The sequence below is a fragment of the Colobus angolensis genome, unplaced genomic scaffold (genome assembly GCF_000951035.1).
Source record: "Colobus angolensis palliatus isolate OR3802 unplaced genomic scaffold, Cang.pa_1.0 Scaffold13, whole genome shotgun sequence".
NCBI classification, from domain to species: domain Eukaryota; kingdom Metazoa; phylum Chordata; class Mammalia; order Primates; family Cercopithecidae; genus Colobus; species Colobus angolensis.
Genome location: NW_012114252.1, coordinates 7,800,213 through 7,824,691, shown reverse-complemented (window position 1 = coordinate 7,824,691; position 24,479 = coordinate 7,800,213). Strand labels below are relative to the sequence as shown.

At 38.4% G+C, this 24,479-nt stretch overlaps 1 protein-coding gene across 3 annotated transcripts in view; it reads right to left on the bottom strand.

The window, feature by feature from the left end:
• Nucleotides 1-24,479, bottom strand: part of MBNL2 (muscleblind-like splicing regulator 2) — a 174,396-nt gene that overhangs the window by 21,394 nt on the left and 128,523 nt on the right. The window contains exons 6-8 of one of the 3 annotated variants that reach the window (XM_011933807.1): nt 15,672-15,825; nt 7,621-7,656; nt 6,243-6,337 (exon numbers count right to left, since the gene is read on the bottom strand). In XM_011933807.1, the coding sequence (XP_011789197.1) occupies nt 6,243-6,337; nt 7,621-7,656; nt 15,672-15,825 (285 nt within the window). The remainder of the gene's footprint in view (nt 1-6,242; nt 6,338-7,620; nt 7,657-15,671; nt 15,826-24,479) is intronic. The other 2 variants (XM_011933806.1, XM_011933808.1) reach the window with 2 other exon arrangements.

Here is a 24,479-nt window from a genome sequence, read left to right as displayed (position 1 = left end):
GAATGTTTAATGCCTCCTACATTTGTCTGAATATAGCCCAGACAGATGGCATTGAATAATAGATGTTTTATAAAACTCTGAGATGAGAGATGAAATAAAACACAATCTTACCTTTCTAGACTTCTTAGTTAGTACAGGTGGACTTACATATCCAAGAATCCATATACAAATAACTTTAAAGTTATGTTCATGTTTATAGGTCAGAAACAAGCTTTTCTCTTCCCTCTTCAATACTTTAGAGCAGGCCAGATAAAACATAATATATGTCTGGTTACATGTAATTATTTTATCTTTCTTATAAGATATCATTGAAATTGATTATCATATATAATAAAACTATGTCAGGTAAGTCTAGAAAATGAGATTTTCTAATTTATCAAATATAAATAGAGGGCTATATGTATATGACATATTATCAACTAATTTCCAATAAGTTCTTCCTAAGGCCAACTCTCTGTTGAATGTACTTAATCTTTGGAGGAGAGTTCAGAAGATGTGATAAGACCTTGAGGTCATAATATTAAACATGAATCATCATTTTTGGAGATGTGATTAAGTGTTGGTTAACATATTGCCCAGAGTATAATCTGATTTCATTAGCTTCTAAAACACTTCTTGTGATGCTCTGTAAAAAGATTCCCAATATTAATACGTAGGAATCTCTTTCCCTAGCATGGACTCACGGGCCAGAATGAATTAGGTGGATAATCTGTTCACTGTCCATAGAGCTCTGATTTGGAGACATGGACAATATACATTCACTCTACACCTGAGGGGACTCTTTCCTTCAAGCAGAAGCCTGTGGTTGGAGGTAGGGTGAGCTTTTGTGACTCCAAGTCTCATTTAGGTAGGAAATGGGAAGGCCCATGTGAAAGGTGAACACATTGCAGGTGTCCGAACAGCGAGGCCACCCAACTGCTGTGCTGGCAGGGACTGAGTTTCGCAGCAGCCTCAATCTCTCTTTCTACCACGTGACATTTATTTAGACAGGTTTTGCCGTAGTATGAAATCATTTTCATGTTTCTCTTTTGCCAAAAGTAACACTCCCTTTGTCATGGGCAAAGGCAAGACAAAGTAGGCCACTTGCCAGCTGCCATTGTCCCAGTTTAGGCGCTTGTTAAAACCTCTTAATGGCCTCTGCAGACTCTCCCGCCTCGAATCCATCTGCTCACCCTTCCTAGAGTACTGTTTCCATCACTATTCTGCTTGAAAATCCTGCAGTGGCCAAGTCAGGGCCGAACCCTTTAACTTGGTATCAAGGTCCCACACAATCAGAATCAAACCTACGCTGCAGCCGCTCCCACAAACAGATGCTCTGATCAGTCTGAATGGGAGTTATTCTCCAGCTAAACTCGATACTGCCCCAGCTTTCTTTGTAGACTTGCATTTGTCTTTCTATTTAATGATAGTGCCTTAAGGAATGTGCAAAGTCCTTGTAGAATTCAGAGGACAGGGAAAGTACTTCTTGCTGGGGGAGGAGGAGCGAGATGTTCAGGGAAAGATTCAGAGGATAAATTGTATTTTAATTGTGCCTTTAAGAATGTTATTAAGTAAATTAAATGATCTCTGTATATAAATGAAGAAACTTAAAATGTATTTATTTGAAAATTATTTTATCTCCCTTTGAAATAGAATATAACTTTGAAATAAAAAATACTAAACAAATTACAACTTAGAATATTGTAATAATTCGAGCTCAGGAATTTTGCTTTGCACTCTCATTTTATTAAAATTTCTTTTCTTATGAAAAAACAGGTAATCCATTACTAAGCTTTACCTCTCTTAATGTACATTCTAAGATTAAATTTGTTTCAATATAGGCATCTTTGACAGATTTACACATTCTGGTCCTTGGTCAATGAACTCATATTGACTAATTTACATGCTACCTATCATTTCCCCCCGCCAACCAATTTTTTTTTTGTTAACAAGCTATTTGTGAGATGATTAGTAGAGGTTAGGAACAAAGTCTATGACAAAAGAAACCCATGAACCTGTTTCCCTAAGACAAAGGACTAATTTTTTCTTAGGCTATCTTACTTCCATAAAAATTATTGATAATTTTCACTGGTTATTTTATCACACTGAAATAATAAGGTCCATTATATGATTTCTTTCTTTTTCTTTTTCTTTTTTTTTTTTTGAGACAGAGTTTCGTTCTTCTTGGCCAGGCTGGAGTGCAATTGCGTGATCTCGGCTCATAGCAAACTCTGCCTCCTGGATTCAAGCGATTCTCCTGCCTCACCCTCCTGAGTAGCTGGGATTACAGGTATGCGCCACCATGCCTGGCTAATTTTGTATTTTTAGTAGAGACAGGGTTTCTCCACGTTGGTCAGGCTGGTCTCGAACGCCCAACCTCAGGTGATCTGCCCACCTCGGCCTCCCAAAGTGCTGGGATTACAGGCATGAGCCACTGTGCCCAGCCTATTATATGGTTTCTAAAGATGACCTGGTTACTTTACATAGCTAGCTCAAGGCTCTGTTCAAATCCAGCTCATCTCTCCAGTGTAGGATTCATCTTAGCTTGAGCTGCTAAGGCAGTATACCATCATGGTTAAATCAAGTCTTCTGGAGTCAGGTTTAAACTCCAGCAAGACCATGTAGAAGCTGTCTGACTTTGGCTGAGGTAGCTAACTTTTGTTTCAGTTTTGCCACCTATCAAATGCGGGTGATGATCATTGCACCCATCTCATAAAACTATTGTGAAGAATTGAGTGTCTACATCTATACGTAAGTATCCTCTCTTACACAGTATATAATAGAATGTATGATATGATATGTAATATATTACATGAGGGAGACCATTTAGAATCATACCTGGCACATAATAAGAGGTTTATAATAATCATATTATTACTATTAGGTATAATTTGTCTGTTAAGGCCCAAATACCTTAAGTGAAACAGAAAAGAGTGCTTAGTAAATTTGTTTATTATATTTTTGTTTCTTTATCTGTTCCTAAAGCTAAACAATCAAAAAACATTTTATATTTCCCAAATATATTTGGATTCTATCCTTATTTAATCTCAAACCACCAGTCCAAGTTCAGTGAAAACTTTTATTGGTGGCACCTTGATTCAGCCTGAGGATAGAGCGGCTTGTTCAGCTTGGCTCACCATGGGGTAACGTGTAAATTGCACTGGACCTAAGAAGCTGTCATGGGATGTTTAAATCTATCCTCCTTCCTCAATAAATGATTTGTATCTAATTACAAATGCCTATGAGATTTTTAAATATTTGAACTGACAGTCTGAATTGATCAAATTAACAAAAAATCTGTCAAAATCCAACTACATTTTGTGTTAAAGACAGAAAAGAAGGCAGGGTGCTTATCAGTCACTGAACTCTGGGATCATTAGTTCCACTTTCCATTCTGTTTGTGTTTATCTTTGTACTCTCATGCTTTGGGCCTAAAACAATAGTCACTGAACCTTTGGTTCACTGAATCTCAGAGCTGAGAGGGACTCCAGGGGCATCTAGTTCTACTCCTCCTTTCACAAATGAGGAAACTGAGATTCATTATGTTTAAATGACTTACATAATCCACATGGGTATGATTCTATTTGAGTTTAAAGAGTGAAATCTTAACAAGATGATAACTTGTTTTTTCAGTCATTAATAAGCTCTGGGTTTCCTACGATTGGATGTTAAAATAATTGCCAAGGTCTTTTGTCGATGCTTTGCTCTTTGAAACTTATTGAAAATACGTAAAGAATATCATATCTGGAAATTTGTGTTCACTATAATTTATTTTTTCATGTTTTTCATGTGCAAGCAGACTTGCATCAAAAGCTGCTAAAGGATTTCTCTTCATCATTTAAGTGCAATCCAGCAGCAACTACTACATCTGATAAACTGCAAAACACAGAATATAGGATTCTTGAAGCTACTGTCAGGCACTTCTTTAATTATATTTCTTTGGATTACATTGAAATGAAACTTCAGCTACGCTTGCAATTAAAGAAGTTGAAACTTCAATGTATTTCCTTTTCCATTCACACCCTGCCTGAAAGTGATGTATTTTAGCTTCTGATTATTCCATGCTTCCAACCTCTGCCTCCCTACACACACACACACACACACACACACACAGAGAGAGAGAGAAAGAGAGAAACTTGAATATACATATGGAATCTCTCAAAGTTTTTTTCTACCAAACGGAGCCAAAGAATCACTAGGCTTGAACGATATATATGATACATGGTCAAATATTTATCATGATAAAATAATTTATCCTACAACTCCAAAGTGTTTCTTTATCTTGGCTTCTTTTCCTTTCTTAAAAAAGATCTCTAAGTGCCCAAAAGGCTAAACTTACCATATAGAATTTCACTGTAACAAATACTACTATATTATACTTCAAACTTGTATTTTATTTTGAGACAGGGTCTCACTCTGTCACCCAGGCTAAAGTGCAGTGGCATGATCATGGCTCACTGCAGCCTCAACTTCCCTGGGCTCAGGCAATCCTCCCACCTCAGCCTCCCAAGTAGCTGGGACTACAGGTGTATGGCATCATGCTGGCTATTTTTTTTTTTCGTATTTTTGTACGGACCAGATTTTACCATGTTGCTCAGGGTGGTCTCCAACTCCTGGGCTCAAGTGATGCTCCTCCCTCGGCCTCCCAAAGTGCTGGGATTACAAGCATGACGCGCTGCACTCAGTCCAAACTTGTTTTCTTATAAAAGCACTTTATAACAAAGATTGGGTCAAAAATCACTAAACATAGTTCAAGGAGGCAGGACTTAAGACTTGAAAGAAACAGGTATCCAGCTTCCGTATTGAGAATGAATGATTGAGAAGAGCTTTAGACCTAATAATGGAAAGATGCAGTCTCTCTCCCTTCTCCCATCCCACAGTAAATCATCATCATCATAATCATCATCATCTTCCCAGCTAAAGAACTCATCCTTGCCTGCTCTTTGTTCTGTTTGTTTCGAAGCTGGATTGGCTTTCCTCGGAGGACAGGTTGGCATTTTAGAGGTGGGAGTGAACTGCTGAAGAATCGTCCACAGTTGATTGACGCCTGCCTCTGCACTGCTGTTCAGCCTCTCCTCCCTCCCCCACTCTCTGCTCTCTCCTGCTCTGTCACAATGCTGAGGGCACAGTCAGCACTGCCATGGGGTTTAACTTTTATTCCTGCATTCCTGTCCACTCACGCCTCTCTTTGTAGAGATGAAACCTGCAGAGCTGGAATTGTGGATTCACTTGAACGTGGAAAGCAGCATGACTCAGCCCTCCCAGCCTGCAGAATGCAGGCTGGGACTGCCATGATCCCCCAACACGATTTCCCCTAGTTTCTTTTATCCCTTGTCATCTTTTATTAGCAGAGCTGATTTTATTTTTAAAAACCCATGAAACAAAACTAAAAACCAAACCAAAATTGTTCTACTGTGAAGGTAGGGCATGCGCAATAAAGTATTTTCCCAGGCGAGGTGAGTTTCTGCTCATTCACCCTCACGCTGTCTCCTTGTGGCTAGAAGCACATGTTTGCAAATTGGGAGGCTAGGGTCAGGAATACAGTCAGCTTGTGACCGCAGAGTAGGAAATAGCAGCTGGCTGTCACTACGAAATAGTACATCCATGGTCTCACTGGCACATGCATTAAACCAACAGAGTTAAACGCTCCTCATCAGTTATATCCAGCCTTTGTGAGTTCAGCGGCACCCATGACTCTTCATTCCGGATGGTTTGGCTCTTAGGCCAGTATTGGAGCAGATTGTGAAGTGGGAGCCAAGTGAGTTTGGCAGAACCTAAGACCGAGGTCAAGTGATCATAAGAATTATTCAGACCTCAAATACGACACTTAGGCCAAAGGGAAGACTTTCTAAGAGGAGAATTTCTTCCTCCACACAGATGATGGAGTCTGAATGAACCGAATTAAAATAGAGCCAGTTTTGAAGCACCCATGGGTGCGCGTCTACGATTTTTATGTGGCCATTCACAAACCACTGGATAGGTAATGCTGTACTAAAAGGAATTTAAGCCTGTCAGGTTAATTACACAATATTAGGTACGAAAACAAACAGTGCAACACAAAACATAGCTACATCATTATTTGCAGTAAATGTTAACTCTAAATAAGTGCAACCTGTCTGTAAATGCTTGCTATAAACTAATTAAAAAAATAAAATTTGATGGATAAACATGAAAAAAAAATTCTCACCGAGAATTTTTTTTTTAAATATCAGCACTCATTTAGAGTTTGGGATTTGTGAAAGAAAGCTTTAAAAGGAGCAAACCTGATTGGCTGTGGCTGTTGCTGCGAAGGGGACACTTGTTGCAGGAGTTGTTGCTGCAGAGACAGTGGCGGACGTAGCGCTGTGCATCATGGGTACTTTCAGGAGGGGAACCATGGGAGCAATGAACAGGAGGGTGTAGCATTATGGTAATAGAAGTGGTATTTTGGCATGGTGAATATCAGAGCAGCAAGCCATCATGGGTTAAACCAGCAGATGGCATGCAATCACAATGCAAAGCAAGGAAGCATGGGAGAGAAATAAAAAAGGGAAAATAGCTTATTACAAGTACAATTAAAGGAAGTTTTAAAACATAATCAGTGATTCCCAGAAAGGCCAAAGCAGATTACTTTGGTTGATGTATTTATAAACATTTTACTTCTAACAATAGATCCATTCCCAATTCAGAGTATACGGTGTATGTAATAATGGTTGTTTCTAAAGTTGTGAAAGGTGATGTCTGATGAAGCAAGAATATGTGTTCATCACTTTTAATCATAAATTCTGAGACATCCAACTCTCCATATGGCGGCCTAATTTGGGATAGGATGTTCTTTGGAATTATGGTGAAATTGAATTTTTTTTTTTCAGTTTGGAACTGCTTACATGAAATGGAACTGCTGTGGGTTGTGGTTTATTTGAATCAATAAACGATGGAGCAAACATCATAGCCTTGATGCAAATTCTAACACAGTTACTCTGAAATAGCCAGGCAAAATTTGCAATGTTTCTTTTTCTTGACTCTAAGTAGATCTAATCCACATGTCTTAAAGACAGACATTTGTACCAAGGCATTCGTGGATGTCAAGACAGCTATCTGCTATTAAAATTGAATGGCTAAGGGAATGCTGAGGTCCAGAAAAATCAGGCCAAATAAATCAACACTTAAAATTAGAAAAGATAATTAAGAAGCTCAGACATTCGGTTTCAAAATACATCCATTTATAATTTGTAAAAAATGAATACTTCTGGGAAACTCTGATCGCTCTAACACACAGCAAAGAGGAGATAAAGGCACACCACTATGAAACTTTCAAACATTGATGAAATTAGCCTGCCTCGCTGATAGAGTAAGCTCTGTTCCTTATGCTATACCATATAAACTATAAAGAGAAACAAAACACAAATCATTAAAAAGCAGACTCGTACTTGTGGCTTTATGTTTTTGTAGTGATTGTTCTAACACAAGAGGTCACATTAAAACCATCATTTTCTTAAATATATACGTACATTTTTAAAAACCTATATGTTAACTCTAAAGCCAAATAAGCCTTCAAATCTACTATTTCCTGTAGCATTTCTACCATCTCTGAAATAAATTTCAAGCAAGTGAAGGTATTGTACATCATATAAAAGACAAATAAAAAAGGTTGAAACCTACCAATACTGGTAGCGGGTGTCATGCACAAAACTGACCCTGATGTCATGCAATGGTGGGTGGAAAAAGTGAATAAAGGGAAAGAAACAGGTTAGCGGTTTAGAGTTAACATTCAAAGTGAGATTGAAGCACAACCAGAAATAAGTAGGGTTAGTTAACACAGTCTTTTAGGGCCATTCACATTGTCAGTACAGACACAAATATATCAGACTTATTTTAAGCCAATATTATTCCAAGCTCACTCCTTAGACCACTGTCCACACTTTCTATTCATATGCATCGACATGATTCTAATGACATGTGATAATGCTGTGGTGTCCTTCCTCTAAGGCCTCAAAGTATTTTACAGACATTATCAAGTTAATCCTCCAAGGTAGGAAGTAGGTATTTTACAGATGAAAAATCTGAGGCATAGTAACTCCTCCAAGGTCATGCATGGTGTGGGTCAAGGGGAAGGGTAGAAATAGAATTCTCTTCCTAAATCCAGGTCATCTTTTATATTCACTAGAATACACTGAAATTCCCACATTAAAAGTTTACTTGTTTGTTTGACTGTAAATGTTTTGTGTCAACAATGGTATGAAAATAAGAACAGTATTTAAGATTTAAGATATTCTCCAAATCTGAAACTTGCAGGGCAGGATGGGTGAATTTTAGATTACTGCTTGAAAGCCCAATCACCTAGGAAGATTGAGGTTCTTACAAGGAATGACCTGTATGAGCACATGGTCTTCTCTCTGTTGTAAGATTCATTATGATAAAGGAGTAGTGCCTGGCAATAAAGCCTAAACACTGTAGAAGCAAAATAGTGCAGAGTTGCAGCTGAGTTAGGACCGGGGCTAAGGAATTTTGTCATGACTACTACAAGGTGATCCCTGAGGAGGATTTCTGGCAAAACTAGGAAATCTCAAGTTGGTGTCTGAGTGAGGAGGTAGGAGGTGGGAGGGGCGATTTCAACCCTTTCTTAGAAATAGCTGTCTTACTTGTGGTGATCATAATTAACATACACGCATCAGGAAACTCTGACCATGAATATTATATTCATGCATGTTGTGGAGAACTGAAAGAAAACTGTATTGAAAGCTTTGGGGGAATTATCTGCTACTGGTTCAGTTCCATGAAAAAAAAGTAATACATGGATTTAGATCACTGAAGACTGGGTGTCATGTAGGTGCCTGAGAAGTAGTTTCTTGTGAATATAGGAATGCCCTCTCAGAGTTTCAGAACTGACTTCTGAGATATTAGGTCTTTATTCTCTGTGGAGCTGTTTACGCTGGAGGGCAGCTTTTTGCCTGAACTACATTTTGATCAAGCTAACATGACCTAGTCAGGAAAGGGGGCTATTTAACTGGGCTACAGTCATAGTCTTCAACAAATGTGTGCCAGTACATCCAACTTAAACCTTTCTCCAGCCCTATTCTCTCATCTTCACAATCAAACTTCTGGAAATCTACGTGCACATAAATGTTTACTTCCCTATCCCTACTGAGTCTTCATTCCTCTTCGATTTGGCTTTCATTTGACTTCTGCACTTAAATTGTGAATGCCAATCACCAGAAAAATCCCATATTGCTGCAGCCAGCAGGAACTCTCCCATCCTCACCTCACTGTTCCTGATTCTCAGCAGCATTCAGCACTCCGCCCTTCCCTCCATCGGAAGCCACTGTCTTCCCTTAGATTTTTGATCACACACACACACACACGCACACATTTTTCTTTCTGGCAAGTCCCTTGGTCTACTTTGCTGAACGACCTTCCTTCCCTGAACTCACTCTCTCTATGCTGGAGTTCCTCAGGACTCAGCCATGGGTCCTTTTCATCTATGCTACATTTCCTGTGGTGTATCATTCACTTCATGGGTTTGGATTCCAGGAGCTTCCATGTTTGTGTATCCCATGCAGATTTCTTCTCAAAGTTCCAGGTCCTTTCCTCTAAATGTCCCCCTCAACTCTCTGCTTGGATGTCTCATAAGAGTATCAAATGGAACAGAGCCGAACTTTGATCTTTTCACAGAAACTTTCTACACCTCGGTCTGTGGCCACACCACCCTGAAAGCGCCTGATCTCATCTGATCTCGGAAGCTAAGCAGGGTCGGGCCTGGTTAGGACTTGGATGGGAGAAACTTTCTGCACCTCAGGAGATACCTGATGGGCATCACCATCTAAGTAGAGCTCTAGTCTGAACTGAAAGTTACGCCTGATACCCCTTCCCCTTGTGAACTTCCCAGGTCCAGCTCACCAATCAGCCAAAGCAATCCTGCTTCTAGCATGCAGCTTGCAGTCTGTTTGTCCGTCACAACTGCCACATCTGAAGTCCTGGTCACCATTATCTCTAGGCTGGGCTATGTGATAACATCCTACGTGGTCTTCCTGCTTCCATTCTCATCCCTCCTTAGTTCATTCTCCAGCTGCTGGCAGAGTAGATCTTTCCAAATGCAGGCCTGGCCACTCCTCCGCTGGAAACCATTCAGTGGTTTCTCACTGCTTTTAGTATAAAGGTCCCCTGTGGTCTAGTCTCTGACTACCTCCCCAGGCCATCCTACACCTCTCTTCCCTGGCACCATGATACAGACAGATTAATTTTTCTTTTCTTTGAACTGAACACATTACACATCTGTCCTATTTTTGAGCTTCCCCTTGGCCTAGAATAATCTTCACCTCACTCTTTTCATCTTCCAGATCTCAGGGTATATGTCACTTTTTTAGAAAATGCTCAGTTGTTATTTTACCTACCTCCCCATGCCATCAAGTCAGTTTCTATTTTTAATCTCACTGAACTCTACTTTTTCATTCATAGTACAGGTTGAGCATTCCAAGTCTGAAAATCTGAATCCAAAATGCTCTAAAATCCGAAACTTTTCGAGTGCTAACGTGCCCCTCAAAGAAAATGCTTTTTGGAGCATTTCAGATTTCAGGGTTTCAAATTTGGGGGCTCAACTAGTTAATGTTACCCAAATATTCTAAAATCTGAAAAAAAAAATCCAAAATCTGAAATATTTCTGGTCCCAAGCATTTTGGATCAAGGGGTACTCAACCTGTACTCATAAAAAAATGGCCGAGCACGGTGGCTCACACCTGTAATCCAAAAACTTTGGGAGGCCGAGGCGGGTGGATCACCTGAGGTCAGGAGTTCAAGACCAGCCTGCTCAACACGGTGAAACCCCATCTCTACTAAAAATACAAAATACAAAATTTAGGTGGGCATGGTGGTGCGCACCTGTAATCCCAGCTACTCAGGAGGCTGAGGCAGGAGAATCACTTGAACCCAGGAGGTGGAGGTTGTAGTGAGCAAAGATCGCACCACTGCACTCCAGCCTGGGCTACAGTGCAAGACTCCATCTCAAAATAAATAAATAAATTCTAATTGTATATTTCTATGGATATTTGTTGAACATTGACCTTTTCCCCTTTCTTGTAAACTCTGGGAGAGTAGAGATCTTGTATGTCTAGGTCTATGGGGCACATAGTAGGTGGTCAACGTGTTGAATGAATGTTCTCTGTCATTAGTAAGAAGTGTGCTGGGAGTGATTTGTTTCTAAAATGTAATAAAATACCTAGTTTGTGAATTGATCCGTTTTAGAGTCAACCATGGATGGATTCAAAGTTACACCTGGCCGGGTGCAGTGGCTCACGCCTGTAATCCCAGCACTTTGGAAGGCCGAGGCAGGTGGATCAAAAGGTCAAGGAGATCAAGAACGGTCTGGCCAAGATGGTAAAACCCTGTCTCTACGAAAAATACAAAAAAAATTAGGCGGGTGCGATGGCAGACGCCTGTAACCCCAGCTACTCAGGAGGCTGAGGCAGGAGAATCACTTGAACCTGGGAGGCGGAAGTTGCAGTGAGCCAAGATCACACCACTGCACTCCAGCCTGGGTGACAGAGTAAGACTCTAAAAAAAAAAAAAAAAAAAAAAAAGCCCTCTTATTTTTCTTTCATTCAAATGTGGAGCGGAGGGTCTCTTGGAGAGCTTTGCTGTGCCATGCATGTGAATATAAATGGTACTGCAAATAATCCACAGCTCCCACAGCCGCACTGGGCTAGGATCAGTCATGTCACTTTGGCTTCAGTCCTGGATGTGGCTGAAATCCTTAACCAAATTAATTCCATGAGCCTCTCTCTCTAAGTGGCCTAATAATGCTGTGAATATTGGAAATGCATAGCTTATGCATGTGTGGCTCCCTTACTCAATGCCACATCTCTGCCTTTGTGTAACACTCCCATCCTCTACTCTCTGCATACACCGTGTATATACTTTATGTTATAGCTATGATGGACAATTTTCTATTCTTCAAGTACACTCTTCCCACGTCCCAACTGGGATGCTTTTCCCCCTCTGACAAAATCTAGCTTCTCTTTAAACTCCTAGGCAAACTTCTCCTACTTCGGAAAGTCTTCTTTCTCCATATCCTTCGTAACCACCACCTGGTGCACATGCTGGAGGCAGAATTCATTGTCCCCTCTCCTTCACTCTCGAATAGCTTTGCCCAGACCCTCAGGTACTGTTTCATCCTCTGCACAATATTTGGTTTTCACCTCATTATGAACTCTTTTGTATTCTCATTACTGGCTCTGGAACCCAGAACATACTATGGGTTCAAGGTATGTTTGCTGAATTGAATGGAATAAATGTTGTTGTGCTTATGCAGATATAGATGCCACTAAACACTGATCAATCTTTCACCAAGTCATGTGACAATCTGATGTAACATTTACACATTTCTCATCATTAGGCCATATCTGGACACTGTCCCCTGTTCTACTTATTCTGTACTTTCAATATAATGAAATAAATCAAGGAAGGATTCTGTGGGTTGCCTTTGTTCTGATCAGTTGAAGCATTTCACTAAGGCACTAATTCTATGAACAAAGACTTCTCAAATGTTTTCTGCTTCAGCTGCACAAATATTTCAGCTGTCATATCTGTGAGCCAGAATTATCTGGGTAGTTCCATTAATTATGTATTCCACTTTGCAGTGTAGACACAGCCTCAGTTTTTCCATCTGCAAAATGCAAATAACCATGCCTGCCACTAACAGAACTGCAACATCTTGAAGAATAATGAGATAATGTCTATAAGAACACTTACAGTAACTTAGAATAAACCTGTCAGAGAAATGCCAAGAATTATTATGCTGCTATTTTTGTAAGTGTGTGTGGTTTTGCCACTTTCCTAACATAGAAAAGAAAAAGTCTAACTACTTGGTTAAAATAATCCCAATCAAAAAAGAAAAAAAAAATAAGAAAACTTCCACCCACGGCAAATGTACTAGGGCATCAACTAGGGCAATAATGATCTTAGCATGGTTTGGGAGAAGACTCTCATATTTTGCATAACATTTTATATTAATATCTTTGCAAACTGGAGGCAGAATTCCCAAAATCCAAATTCACATTGTGTCAATGGGAGAATTTTAGTATCATATCAAAAGCTTTAACTATGAATGGTTTTTGATCAAGGGCAACCTTCAGGAAAACACAAAATGCTTTTTTGTTCTATATTTATGTTTACGTAAAACGTTTATAGAAAAATCAAAATCTGTTCATTTAAAAGTAATGGGTCCTCTATGTACCAAGTTATAAGAATTATTTTTGAACATCTTCACTTGATTTGCAGAGGTTTCAAATCAACAGTGATGAACAATGAGTGATTATTATCTTTATCATTTTAGAAATAAAGTTGAAAATGTGGTTTATAAGAAAGAAAATCAGAAACAAAAACTTGAGCTAAAATGAACAATAAAATTCCTGGTATGGGTTTAAGTGGGTTACAGATTATTTTAATTTCCTTTTAATAAAATTATTTTCTCTTTCCTCATTTAAGAGAAATGTGAAAATTCTTAGCAGTTGAAATACCATTTCAGAACACTAGATCCACATGTTTGTTCACTCTGATATTCATGTCTTGTAAGAAATGGAAACCCTTCTAGTCACTGCATTGGTGTGCTAGGACCCACTTTTTGGCTTCCAAAGCCCACTGTATTGAGGGTTGCCAGACACACTTAAGCTGTTCCTAAGGAATCCACCAGAGGGCGGAAGTACACAACCACAGCGCCAATGCAGCTGTATGGGTCCTTCATGCAATTCATTTCATCAATAAAAATCAGGTCATTGCATAACGGATGTTGTTTATCCTTGCTTTGGGAATGTTTAAAAGGCTTCCAGGTGAAATATTTTAAAGTGATGATTCTTTCAGTGATTTAACAAATCAGTCATTATTGGGTTGGAGAATTAAACATGTGCTGGAGGGCTTCCGGGTCTTTTGGCAGGCTTAGCACCAGAGCTCCATAGGTATTCCCAGGACATGGTAATGGCAGTAACATACATACTTCAGAAACAGGCTTCTCCTTTTACATTTTTCCCCTCAGTATATTCTTCCTTAATTTTTTTTTTATCTTAAAATATCTAGTGGCCAAGAGGTCTACAATGAGACACTTTGTAGTAACCACACAGGACATTAACGTAAGTTTACCTTTTAGTAATTATTTTACAAATGTGTTATCTCAAGCAGATTACATGTTAAAACACTGCTATGCTGTAACAGCAATGGGATGTCACTAATTAAAGCTGTAATGGGGCAAGAGTGAACCCCTAATAAATACTGCATTAGAGATTTCTTCTACAAGTCTGTGAATTTAAGATAGGTTCAAAACTAACATAAGAAAAGTAAACACTGAAAACCACTTTGCTCACATAATTTATATCTTAACTAAAATATGTATTGTTCACAGGTTACTAATCCGTTTCAAAGTGTAGATTTTATACAAAGAATATCACAGAAATATTTTACCTCCCTCTAATGTTAACTCTGATAAGCTATGGGATTTAAGGAAATGGATAATAAGCTGGAAAAGTTCAAATTTATGGATTTGAATCAAAAAACTCTTTTTGTTAGAATTGTTATTCATTTATATTTACCTTCATTTCACTGTTGTGGGCTGAAGAATTTTGACTCACAAAGAACTCAATGGATGGTCTTCCCACCAGGGCTTAAGTTATCACCTGCTTCTAACATTGACTATAAGGTGAAAACCGAAGTCAATTATGGTGACTATCTTTGCATATGGTGTGCGTGTGTGTGTCTGTGGTTAGAGATGTTGGTGCAAATGGGGGAGGGATGACATGCTTTATACTTTTGTTTTTTTACTTTTATCTGACTTTTTGGGGTCACTTATTCAAAAATTCACTTTGCTTTTTTCTTTCTTTCAGGAGAACTCTGTGGTATGTGTATATAGAGGCAGGTCTGGGTGGTAGAATGTGATGTAAATGGAATTAGTCACAGGGAAACTTAGTTCTTTTTCTCATCAATTGTGGCACCTTGGAAAGTCACTTCTCATTTAGGGGGCCTCAGTTTTCTCATCTGTAAAACGATCAGCTGGATGAGGAGATCACTAAGAGTCCTTTAAACTCTAAGATTCGATGACTATTACAATGGATCTTTTAGTGGAATCATAGTTAATGCACATGGTACGTAATAGTATCAGGCATTGGCTTAGACACTGAGGATAAGAGCTCTATATACTTGTGAACTTGGTGAAAGTTGAGAAGGATGGAGAAAGAGGTAGAATGGATATAAAAATAAGAGTAGAGAATTGCTTTAATTTGAATAGTCTCATTGTTTTAGTGCTCTGAATAGAAATAGAAAACAATGGTTAGTATTTACTGGAATTGCTATTTTTTAGGTCATTCAGAGTTAATGACAAATTTCAACTGTCACACATAAAACTGTCACACATAAAACCCTAACCCTAACCTTATTTACATAAACAACTTGACAGGGCTTGTGTGAATACGAGAAACCAAAAGCCCTAACTGCTCTCTGCTTCTCATGGGTTAAATCTGTCTTTTTAATCTATCAAATATTTGGCTTTAGAATCCTAACAGTCTTTAGCTATCATTCAAAGTAAGGTAAATACATTTAGATAGCTAGGACAACGCTGAATTTCAAACTGTATTATACCTTCAAAAGCAAACTAGATGCCACCAAACAGCTTAAAGAAATGAGAAGAAAGCACATGACCAGAAGGGCACAGGACATAGGGCAGTAAGGGCACATACCTGTTGGAATGAACGCGGCGTGTTGCTGCAACTGTGCGCTGGTGAGAGCCTGCTGGTAGTGCAAGACGCTGGGGTTAAAGACCGCACTGGTACCATTGCTTTTTTCAAGTGCTTGTCTCTTTGGTAAAGGATGAAGAGCACCAGGGGGAAAGGCCTAGAAATGAAGAATTCGATAAGATATGTCTAACTTAAAGCAAACACAACTTCCGTGTTCATAGAGATCATCAATTGCAACATTCTTTTTAAAAATGACAGCTAAGGAGATGCCTCTGCCATGCACCTTAATTTAAACAGCGGCAATGTCGAATGAGTGAGAATTTGTTATTGAGAGCGAAAGCATGATTTCTGTAACCCAAAACGGTAGCATCTCAACTAAGGAAAAGAAAAACTATCAAGCAACAACAACAACAAAAAAATGGCTTCAGCTTTTAAAATGAGTTAAACTATTCTAAGGGGGAGGAAGCATTGGTGTTATTATTAATACCTATTCTTTTATTTAACTAAATGACAATTTCTTGAATTTAAAGGTTAATAAGAATTATAATGAACATTTTCTGAGTCAAATAATTTAAATTTGCTTCACTCTTTTGGAAAAGGTATTAAAATTTGTTAGGATTAATTTATTTCACAGATTACGTATGAGAATGAGATGGCTAAACACCTTATTGGATTTTTTCCATAAATTAATAATAATGATTGTTCGCAACCAATATTTTACAAGTAATACAAATCTCAGATGGTTCTCTGAAAAGCTACATGCAAAGCGAAAGGTGAAAGGTCAAAGTACCAGGTCTACAGTTGCTTCGAGAGGTCGCTTCATTGCTTTGGCAGTCGACTGAGTCTTTTAATAACAGGCAGCGAGCACATGATGGCAGTGGGCCAATGGGATTCAAGCGAATTAACATACAGGTAAACAGCAAGCAGAGGTGCATCATGGGAACGGCATTGCATTGTGGATAGGTGAGAAGGAAAAAAATATTCTGAATGCAATATACAACGTACAAAACACTAGGCATGCACAACAACAAAAATGTTCTCTAAAGAAATGAATATTACACCTTAAATTAGTATTGAAGCAAAAATGCATCTACTATACCTTAGTTAAAAGCATATAAGAGAGTAAAATATAGATGTTTGAAATTCAGGAAAGTTAATTAAAACGGCAGCTTGCATACACACCATAAGCATTTTTTATATTGCTTCAGAAAAAAATGCAAAATTTGTAAGGGCCATAGGATCGAAGAACTTCTGATAAGTTAGTTTTCATATATGAAATAATGAATCCATCGAGTAAGGATAAGACCCAAGTTGAAATTTTTCATAAAAATAATTTAAAATTCATAGCTGGCCTAACAAAATGAAGTGGCGAACTGAGACAAAAAATTCAGGCAAAAAAATATTCAAACACAAGATTATTTAGGCGAAACTGTTGGGTTTGGATCTTTATTTTTTGTCTGAATCATGTGGATAATTGTCTCAATTCTTGTCTTCACTCTGCTAGTGTGAGTCTTGTCATGTGGACTAAAGTTCCAAATTTAGTGTCTTGAATTTAAATAGTGAGTTTCCAGAATTCCCCACTTTTATTCCATCATCCTGTTTCTAACAACCAACTTATCATCCATTCTGTTTTCTACTACATTGGAAATGTTCATTTCATTTATCTCAAACAACTTACCGGATTATACTAAGAAAATACCCTTTAAAAGGTATTTAGTGTCCCCCGGTATCAAAATAATTTCTATTTAGTAATTCTATTTGTACTTTTAGCTACAGTCAGTGAGCAACCCCATTAATGAAAAGTGGAACTCTTGGAAAGAACACATACAACAGCTAAAAATAGCAAACAGCTAAAAATAATAGCAAAGAACTGCTTGAAAGATTAGAAGTAAAATAATATCTTTAACTTAGAACCATAATTTTGGGAAGACAGTTTCATTGAAACAACTGAAATAAAAACAAATATGGATTGATTTAGACCACAATGAAAAATTTTCCTATTCTTTGTTACTTGTAAAAAAAAAAAAAAACAAAATTAAAAATTCTATGATGGAATTCTATGCAAATAAATAATTCAAAGGAATTGCTCCAATGCAAATAAAAAATGAAATACCCTTTTCTATGTTTAGCACAATAGGTAAATCCCTAAGGTTTGTCTAATAAATACAAATATTATATTCTAAAGTTTTGAAATAGAACTTTGTCATTTGACATGAGATAGTACTAAAATGGGAAACAGTTAATGACATTTTCCTGGATAAAGGATGTTTATTGTTGTTTTATAATTCAGGATAAAATGTATGGAGATAATAGGGGATAAGAGGAGAGCTGTGGAGGGAAAGAGACTAGAAATAAAGTAGAAAGAACTACAGGCAGAGAAGAGATTTAGAATGGCCAATGGAGAAGAAACTGTTTTGGAAGGTAGTTTTGATCAGGGTCATTGAATAACATGAAATCAATGTTGTGAAAGTACAATTGTGAACATTAAAAACAATGAGCTAACAAAACTTCTGTGTACTGGATATTCTTTCCTTGCATGTAACTTTGACATCATGTAACTTCCATAATGCCATTTTTGTTTCGAATCTTCCATCCTTGGACAGCTTTGCATTGTTAAGTAGTGCAGGGTTTTCTTTTGTTTTGTTTTTTGAGCTTCAGTTAATTTGCGTCAGCTGAAGAAGGTTACAAAGCCTATTCTCATGGAGCACATTAAGAACATGAACTGGATCATTAAACTCAAAATCATTTTGGCCTTAACTTTCTGGACTCAATTTTTCCCTTCCCATTTGCAATCCTAAGTATTTGCAGAATGAATCCACTAATGGGTTGATCTTTTCCAACATGTTAACTAGAAGAGCGATTGTGTCTCCAAAGGCTGATATTCATGAACAAAAACTTGACTTAACAAGGAACCATTTAATGAAGTCTCCAAGTACAATGAAAATTAATAAACATTTCCCTTCAGGATTGTCACCTGGAAGGTTAATGTTCTTCTTCTGGTCTTAGTGTGATGAAACTTAATTTCCATAGAATTTAGAATAATCTAGGAATGTATAAAAACTGAGAACACTAGAGTGAGCAGGGCAGTGGCGTGTATCTCTTTCTATCATTCCATGGCGTGAGTTTTCTTTATTAGAGGCAAATCTCTCCTGTTTAAGTAAACACTGAGGTCTTGGAGGGTGGGGTGTGCATATTAACATGCTGTTCATCTCACACAGTGAAGCAGGTATGTGGAGAGTGTATTTTAAAAATCCATGTGGATGAATAATCATGTTATAATGTAGCATTTTCATATACAGATGCTCAGTTTTCAGTGATTTTGACTGCTGGCATATGTTTACCTACATTGAAAGATCTTCAGGCTTAGAACAGATCTCATAGATCACCAAGCGCAGTGTATCCTAAGATCCTCCTTAAGCACCAAGACAGTTAATTGAGTCCTCACTATGTATCAGCCACTTGGAATCCATCTGGCTGGCATCACCAACATTCTGAGCCTTTGCTTCTCTGGGCCTCTCCAGTTTGGTGAGCGTGGGTGATGAGTCAGAGGAGGTTCTATGGGCAGTTAGGCTTTTATTTTTTTGAATCGAGGACCAATCCACCTACAAGTCAGGGTAATCGAACCAACTGCCCACATCAGGCATGATAGGCAAAGACCAAATCTGAGGGGTCAGAAAACACTGACAACAATGATCAGAGCTGTCACTTTAAAGTAGGAAAGAAGGTAGACAAGTAGGATGCCAATCAAAGTTCCTGTACAGACTTTCCTGAACAATCAAGACATATCTAGCTGATGGCCGCTTGTCCTGTTTCCTTTTGCAAAATGGTTCTTTCCTTGTGTCACTCCATTTTGGTGTATGTGAACAAAGTTGCTTGTATGAAGATCAGACACCTTTTGTGTTAACACTACCAAAGAGAAGTTCTGTCTGGCTTATTCTCATGTTTAAAAAATTCTGGTGATTGTGATGGTTATGTTTTAAGAAGTATTTAAAAGAATAAGTCTCTAAAGGAAATAAATGTCTTTTATTCTGGAGTCAAAACTTTCCATTCTTTTTAAGCATCTAATTAAAATAAGTGGGAAATCTCCAGACAATAATATAAATTGTACCCTGGAAATGCTTGGGGTTTATATATGGAAGTCAGGTGAATGGAATATTAATATCTTCTAACTGCATTCATCACTCCTGTTTGTCCCTTTAGATAAGGAAAGAAAATAATAGTTTTTCTTCCATGTACTGAGTAATTTTGCCATTAGAGTAGCAATACTTTGACTTCATCCAACAGCACCTAGGCTGGTTTCAAATGAGCCTCTCACTTCAACTAAAAACACATGACAGATTCAGTAATTTTCATGTCATTGTCAGAAAGAACCTGGCTTTTGTTCTGAAACTACATTCCTTTGGGTTGTCTTTGATGATGCTCCAAGATCCTCTGACTTATCAGAACTCCAAATTTGGGCATGGTGTAACAATCCAAGAAACTATGGTAACTAACACTGTTGGCATCCACTGCAATAATCTTTATGCAGCTTGATGAATGTAACCATGAATGTAATGTGAAAATGTGTACAAGGGTACACAGAAGAGTACAGCTTTGACTTGAAGAAATGCAGCAGGGAAATGACCTGTTTGTGTAAATGGCCATTTTCCCTCTTATCCCCATCAGCCCAGGTCATCTATCACTGACATATACTAGGTGCATTGTTCCTTTAATGACTGAAGTATATATTGGTTGCAGATGTTAGAAATGGTCCATTGAGAAAACAGGCAGATGAAATCAGGGCTCAGCCCTAAGGTCATTATTAGTACCTTGATATGTTGTGTTAATAAGTACAGGCATAGGTTGTTTTATTGCACTTTGTTATATGGTACTTCGCAGATACTTCAGTTTTTCAAAATTGAAGGTTTGTGGCAACCCTATGTTAAGTCTATCAGAGTCATTTTTCCAACAGCATGTGCTAACTTTGTGTCTTTGTCACATTTTGGTAATTCTCACAATATTTTAAAATTTAATGTTGTTATATCTCTTATGATGATTTGTGATCAGTGATGTTTGATATTACTATTTTAATTGTTTTGGGGCACCATGAACCATGCCGCAAACTTAATCAATAAATGTCATGCATGGCCTGACTGCTCCACTCACTGGCTGTCACCCCTCTCTCTCCTTCCTCAGGCCTCCCTATTCTCTGAGACAAAATTATATTGAAATTAGGCCAATTAATAACTTTAAATGGCCTCTAAGTGTTCAAGTGAAAGAAAGAGTCACACATTATTACTTAAAATACATACTCCATATTGGAGCTAGAAATGATTAAGCTTAGTGAGGAAGGCATATTGAAAGCCAAGATATGCTAAAAGCTATGCTTCTTGTGCCAAGGTTATCCATGTTGTGACTGCAAAGGGAAAGTTCTTGAAGGAAATTAAAAGTGCTACTCCAGTGAACATACAAATGATAAGAAAGCAAAATAGCCTTATTGCCGATGTGGAAAAAATTTTAGTGGGCTGGCCAGATCTAACCAGCCATAGCATTCCCTTCAACCAATGCCTTATTTATTTATTTGTTTATTTATTTATTTATTTATTTTCTTGAGGCAGAGTCTCACTCTGTCACCCAGGCTGGAGTGCAGTGGCACGATCTCAGTTCACTGCAACCTCTGCCTTCAAAGGTTCAAGCGATTCTCATGCCTCAGCTCTTCGAGTAGCTAGAATTATAGCCATGTGCCACCATGCCCAGCTAATTTTTGTATTTTTAGTAGAGATGGGGTTTCACCATGTTAGCCAGGCTGGTCTCAAACTCCTTGCTTCCAGTGATCCACCCACCTCTGCCCCACAAAGTGTTGGGATTACAGGCAGGAGCCACCACGCTGGCTGAAAACCTAACTTACAGCAAGGTCCTGACTCTCCTCAATTCTATGAAGGCTGAAAGGAGAGAGGAAGATACAGAAGAACAGTTGGAAGTTAGCAGAGATTGGTTCACAAGGTTGAAGCAAACAAGCCGTCTCCATAACATAAAAGTGCATGGTGAGCAGCAAGGGCTGATGAAGAAGCTGCAGCAAGTTATTCAGAAGATCTAGCTAAAATCACTGATGAAGGTGGCCACACTAAAGAACAGATGTCAATGTAGACAAAAAAGCCAGATATTGGAAGATGTCAACTAGGACTTTCAGAGCTACAGAGTAGTCAAGACTGGCTTCAAACCTTCAAAGTACAGCAGCCAACTCTTGCCAGAAGCTAATGCAGCTGGTGAATTTAAGTTGAAGCCAATGCTCATTTACCATTCTGAAAATTCTAGGGCCTTTATGAATTATGCTAAATCTACTCTGCCTATGCTCTAGAAATGAAACAACAAAGCCTGGATGACAGTATATGTATTGACAACATGGTTTACTGAATGTTTTAAGCCCACAGTTGAGACCTACTGCTCAGAAAAAAAAGATTTGTTTCAAAATATTACTGTTCATTGACAATGTACCTCATCACCCAAGGGGTCTGGTGGAGATGTACAAGGAGATTAATGTTGTTTTCATGCCTCCTAACACAACAGCTATTCTGCAGCCCATGGATCAAGGAGTTATTTCAACTGTCAAGTCTTACTAATTAAGATATAAATTTTGTAAGGCCGTAGCTGCAATAGATAGTGATTCCTCTGATGGATCTGGGCAAAGTAAACTGAAAACCTGTAAAGGATTCACCATTCTAGATGCCATTAAGAATATTCATGATTCATGGAAGATCAAAATATCAACATGAACAGGAGTTTGAAAGAAGTTAATTCCAGTCCTCGTGGAAGACTTTGAGGGGTTCAAGACTTAAATGGAGAAAGTAACTGCAGATATAATGGAAATAGCAAGAGAACTAGAATTCTTAATAGAAGTAGAGCCTGAAGATGTGAGCGAATTGCTACAATTTCATGATAAACTTTAATGGCTGAGGAGTTGCTTCATGGAGCAGCAAAGAAAGTACTTTCTTGAGATGGGTTCTACTTTTGGCTAAGATGCTGTGAACATTGTTGCAATGACACCAAAGGATTTAGCAAAGTATATAAACTTAGTTGACAAAGTAGCAGCAGGGTTTTAGAGGATTGACTCCAATTTTGAAAGAAGTTCTACTCTGGGCAAAATGCTATCAAATAACATTGCATGCTACAGAGAAATCTTTCATAAAAGGAAGAGTCAATCAATGTGGGAAAGTTCATTGTTGTCTTATTTTTAAGAAATTACCACAGTCATGACAACTTTCACCAATCACCACCCTGATCAGTCAGCAGCCATCAACATCAAGGCAACATCAAGGCAACATCTTCCACCAGCAAAAAGATACGACTCAATAAAACCTCTGATTGTTGGTTAGCATTTTTAAAGCAATATTTTAAAATTAAGGTGTGTATATATTCTTTAGACATAATGTTCTTGCACATTTAATAGACCACAGTATAGTGGAAACATAACTTTTATACGCACTGGGAAACCAAAACATTCATGTGATTTGTTCTGTTGTGATACTCGCTTCATTGCAGTGGTCTAGAACCAAACCCACAATATCTTTGAGATATGCTTTTACTTGAAGGACTAATATTTTCATATTATCAGGGCCTCATTCCATACCTCAGTGACCAAGGATAGCCACTGGGACCCAGGCTGAGTCAATCACGGCATCCTGTCACTGACCACAGGGACAGCCACCAAAATGACGTTTAACTTCTTCCCCCGCCCCAATATCTAATTTGAGCTGGTATAAAAGACACCATTCTCTCTCTTGTCAAAAGATGTAAGAATGCATCCCTATAGATGTCCAAAGCCTTGATCCCAGGTCCTGTAGAGAAGCTGACCTTAGAGAATGGTGTGGCTATAGTAAGAGAAGTAGGCAAGGGAAAGGAGAGAGTGACCTGTTGGGTCTGAAGTTTCTGAACCCAGGCATTCCGGAGCCCATCTCTACTAAAAATACGACAATTAGCTAGGCATGGTGGCATGCACCTGTGGTCCCAGCTACTCAGGAGGCTGGTGCTGAAGAATCTCTTGAACCTGGGAGGCGGAGGCTCCAGTGAGCCAAGATCGTGCCACCACACTCCAGCCTGGGTGACAGAGCAAGACTCTGTCTCAAAAAACAAACAAATAAACAAATTTTATGAAAAAATATGTTCTTAGTGCCCATCAATCAACACACCAATTAGGATAAGTTGGAGCTGGCCTAAAATAATGATTACAATGAAAAAAAAATCTTACTTCTTATGGGATGAGATCCTCACTAGGTGGATAGTAGAATGGATTCCACATTGGCAAAATGTGTCAAGGACCTCATTTGTGCTCTAAAAGAATTCCTTTTTTATCAGCCTCAAGTGATCAGTTTACTCCCCTCCTTCCCATTCCCAATTAAAATGAGTTTTGGAAACTACTCTTTTACTACAACAAAAAAGGGGAGAATTTCTCTGTTTTTTATTGACCCTCTTGTGTAGATAACATACATCTCCACATATATAGGAATTCACTCAGAAAAATCAGCATTATGTCCAATAACATAAGCATGAGAAGGACAAGAGGAAAGGACACTAAATGGATAAGAAAAGGACTCAGAGATTAAACAAAAGAAAAACAGTGATTTAGATGAAGCGCCCTGTGCTCAAGGTGCGTGAAAATAAGCAGCTCAGATTGGAAAGGTCTCTATAACCACATGCTCCGCACCCAGTGGTGATTACCTCAGGGCAGACATTGCCTTTCTTGCTGTATCCCTATCACTGATTGCAGGTCCGTGCCTTAATAAACATTTGTGCAAACAATGTTGAGTAATGGTGAACTTGTTTGTGTGACAGCTA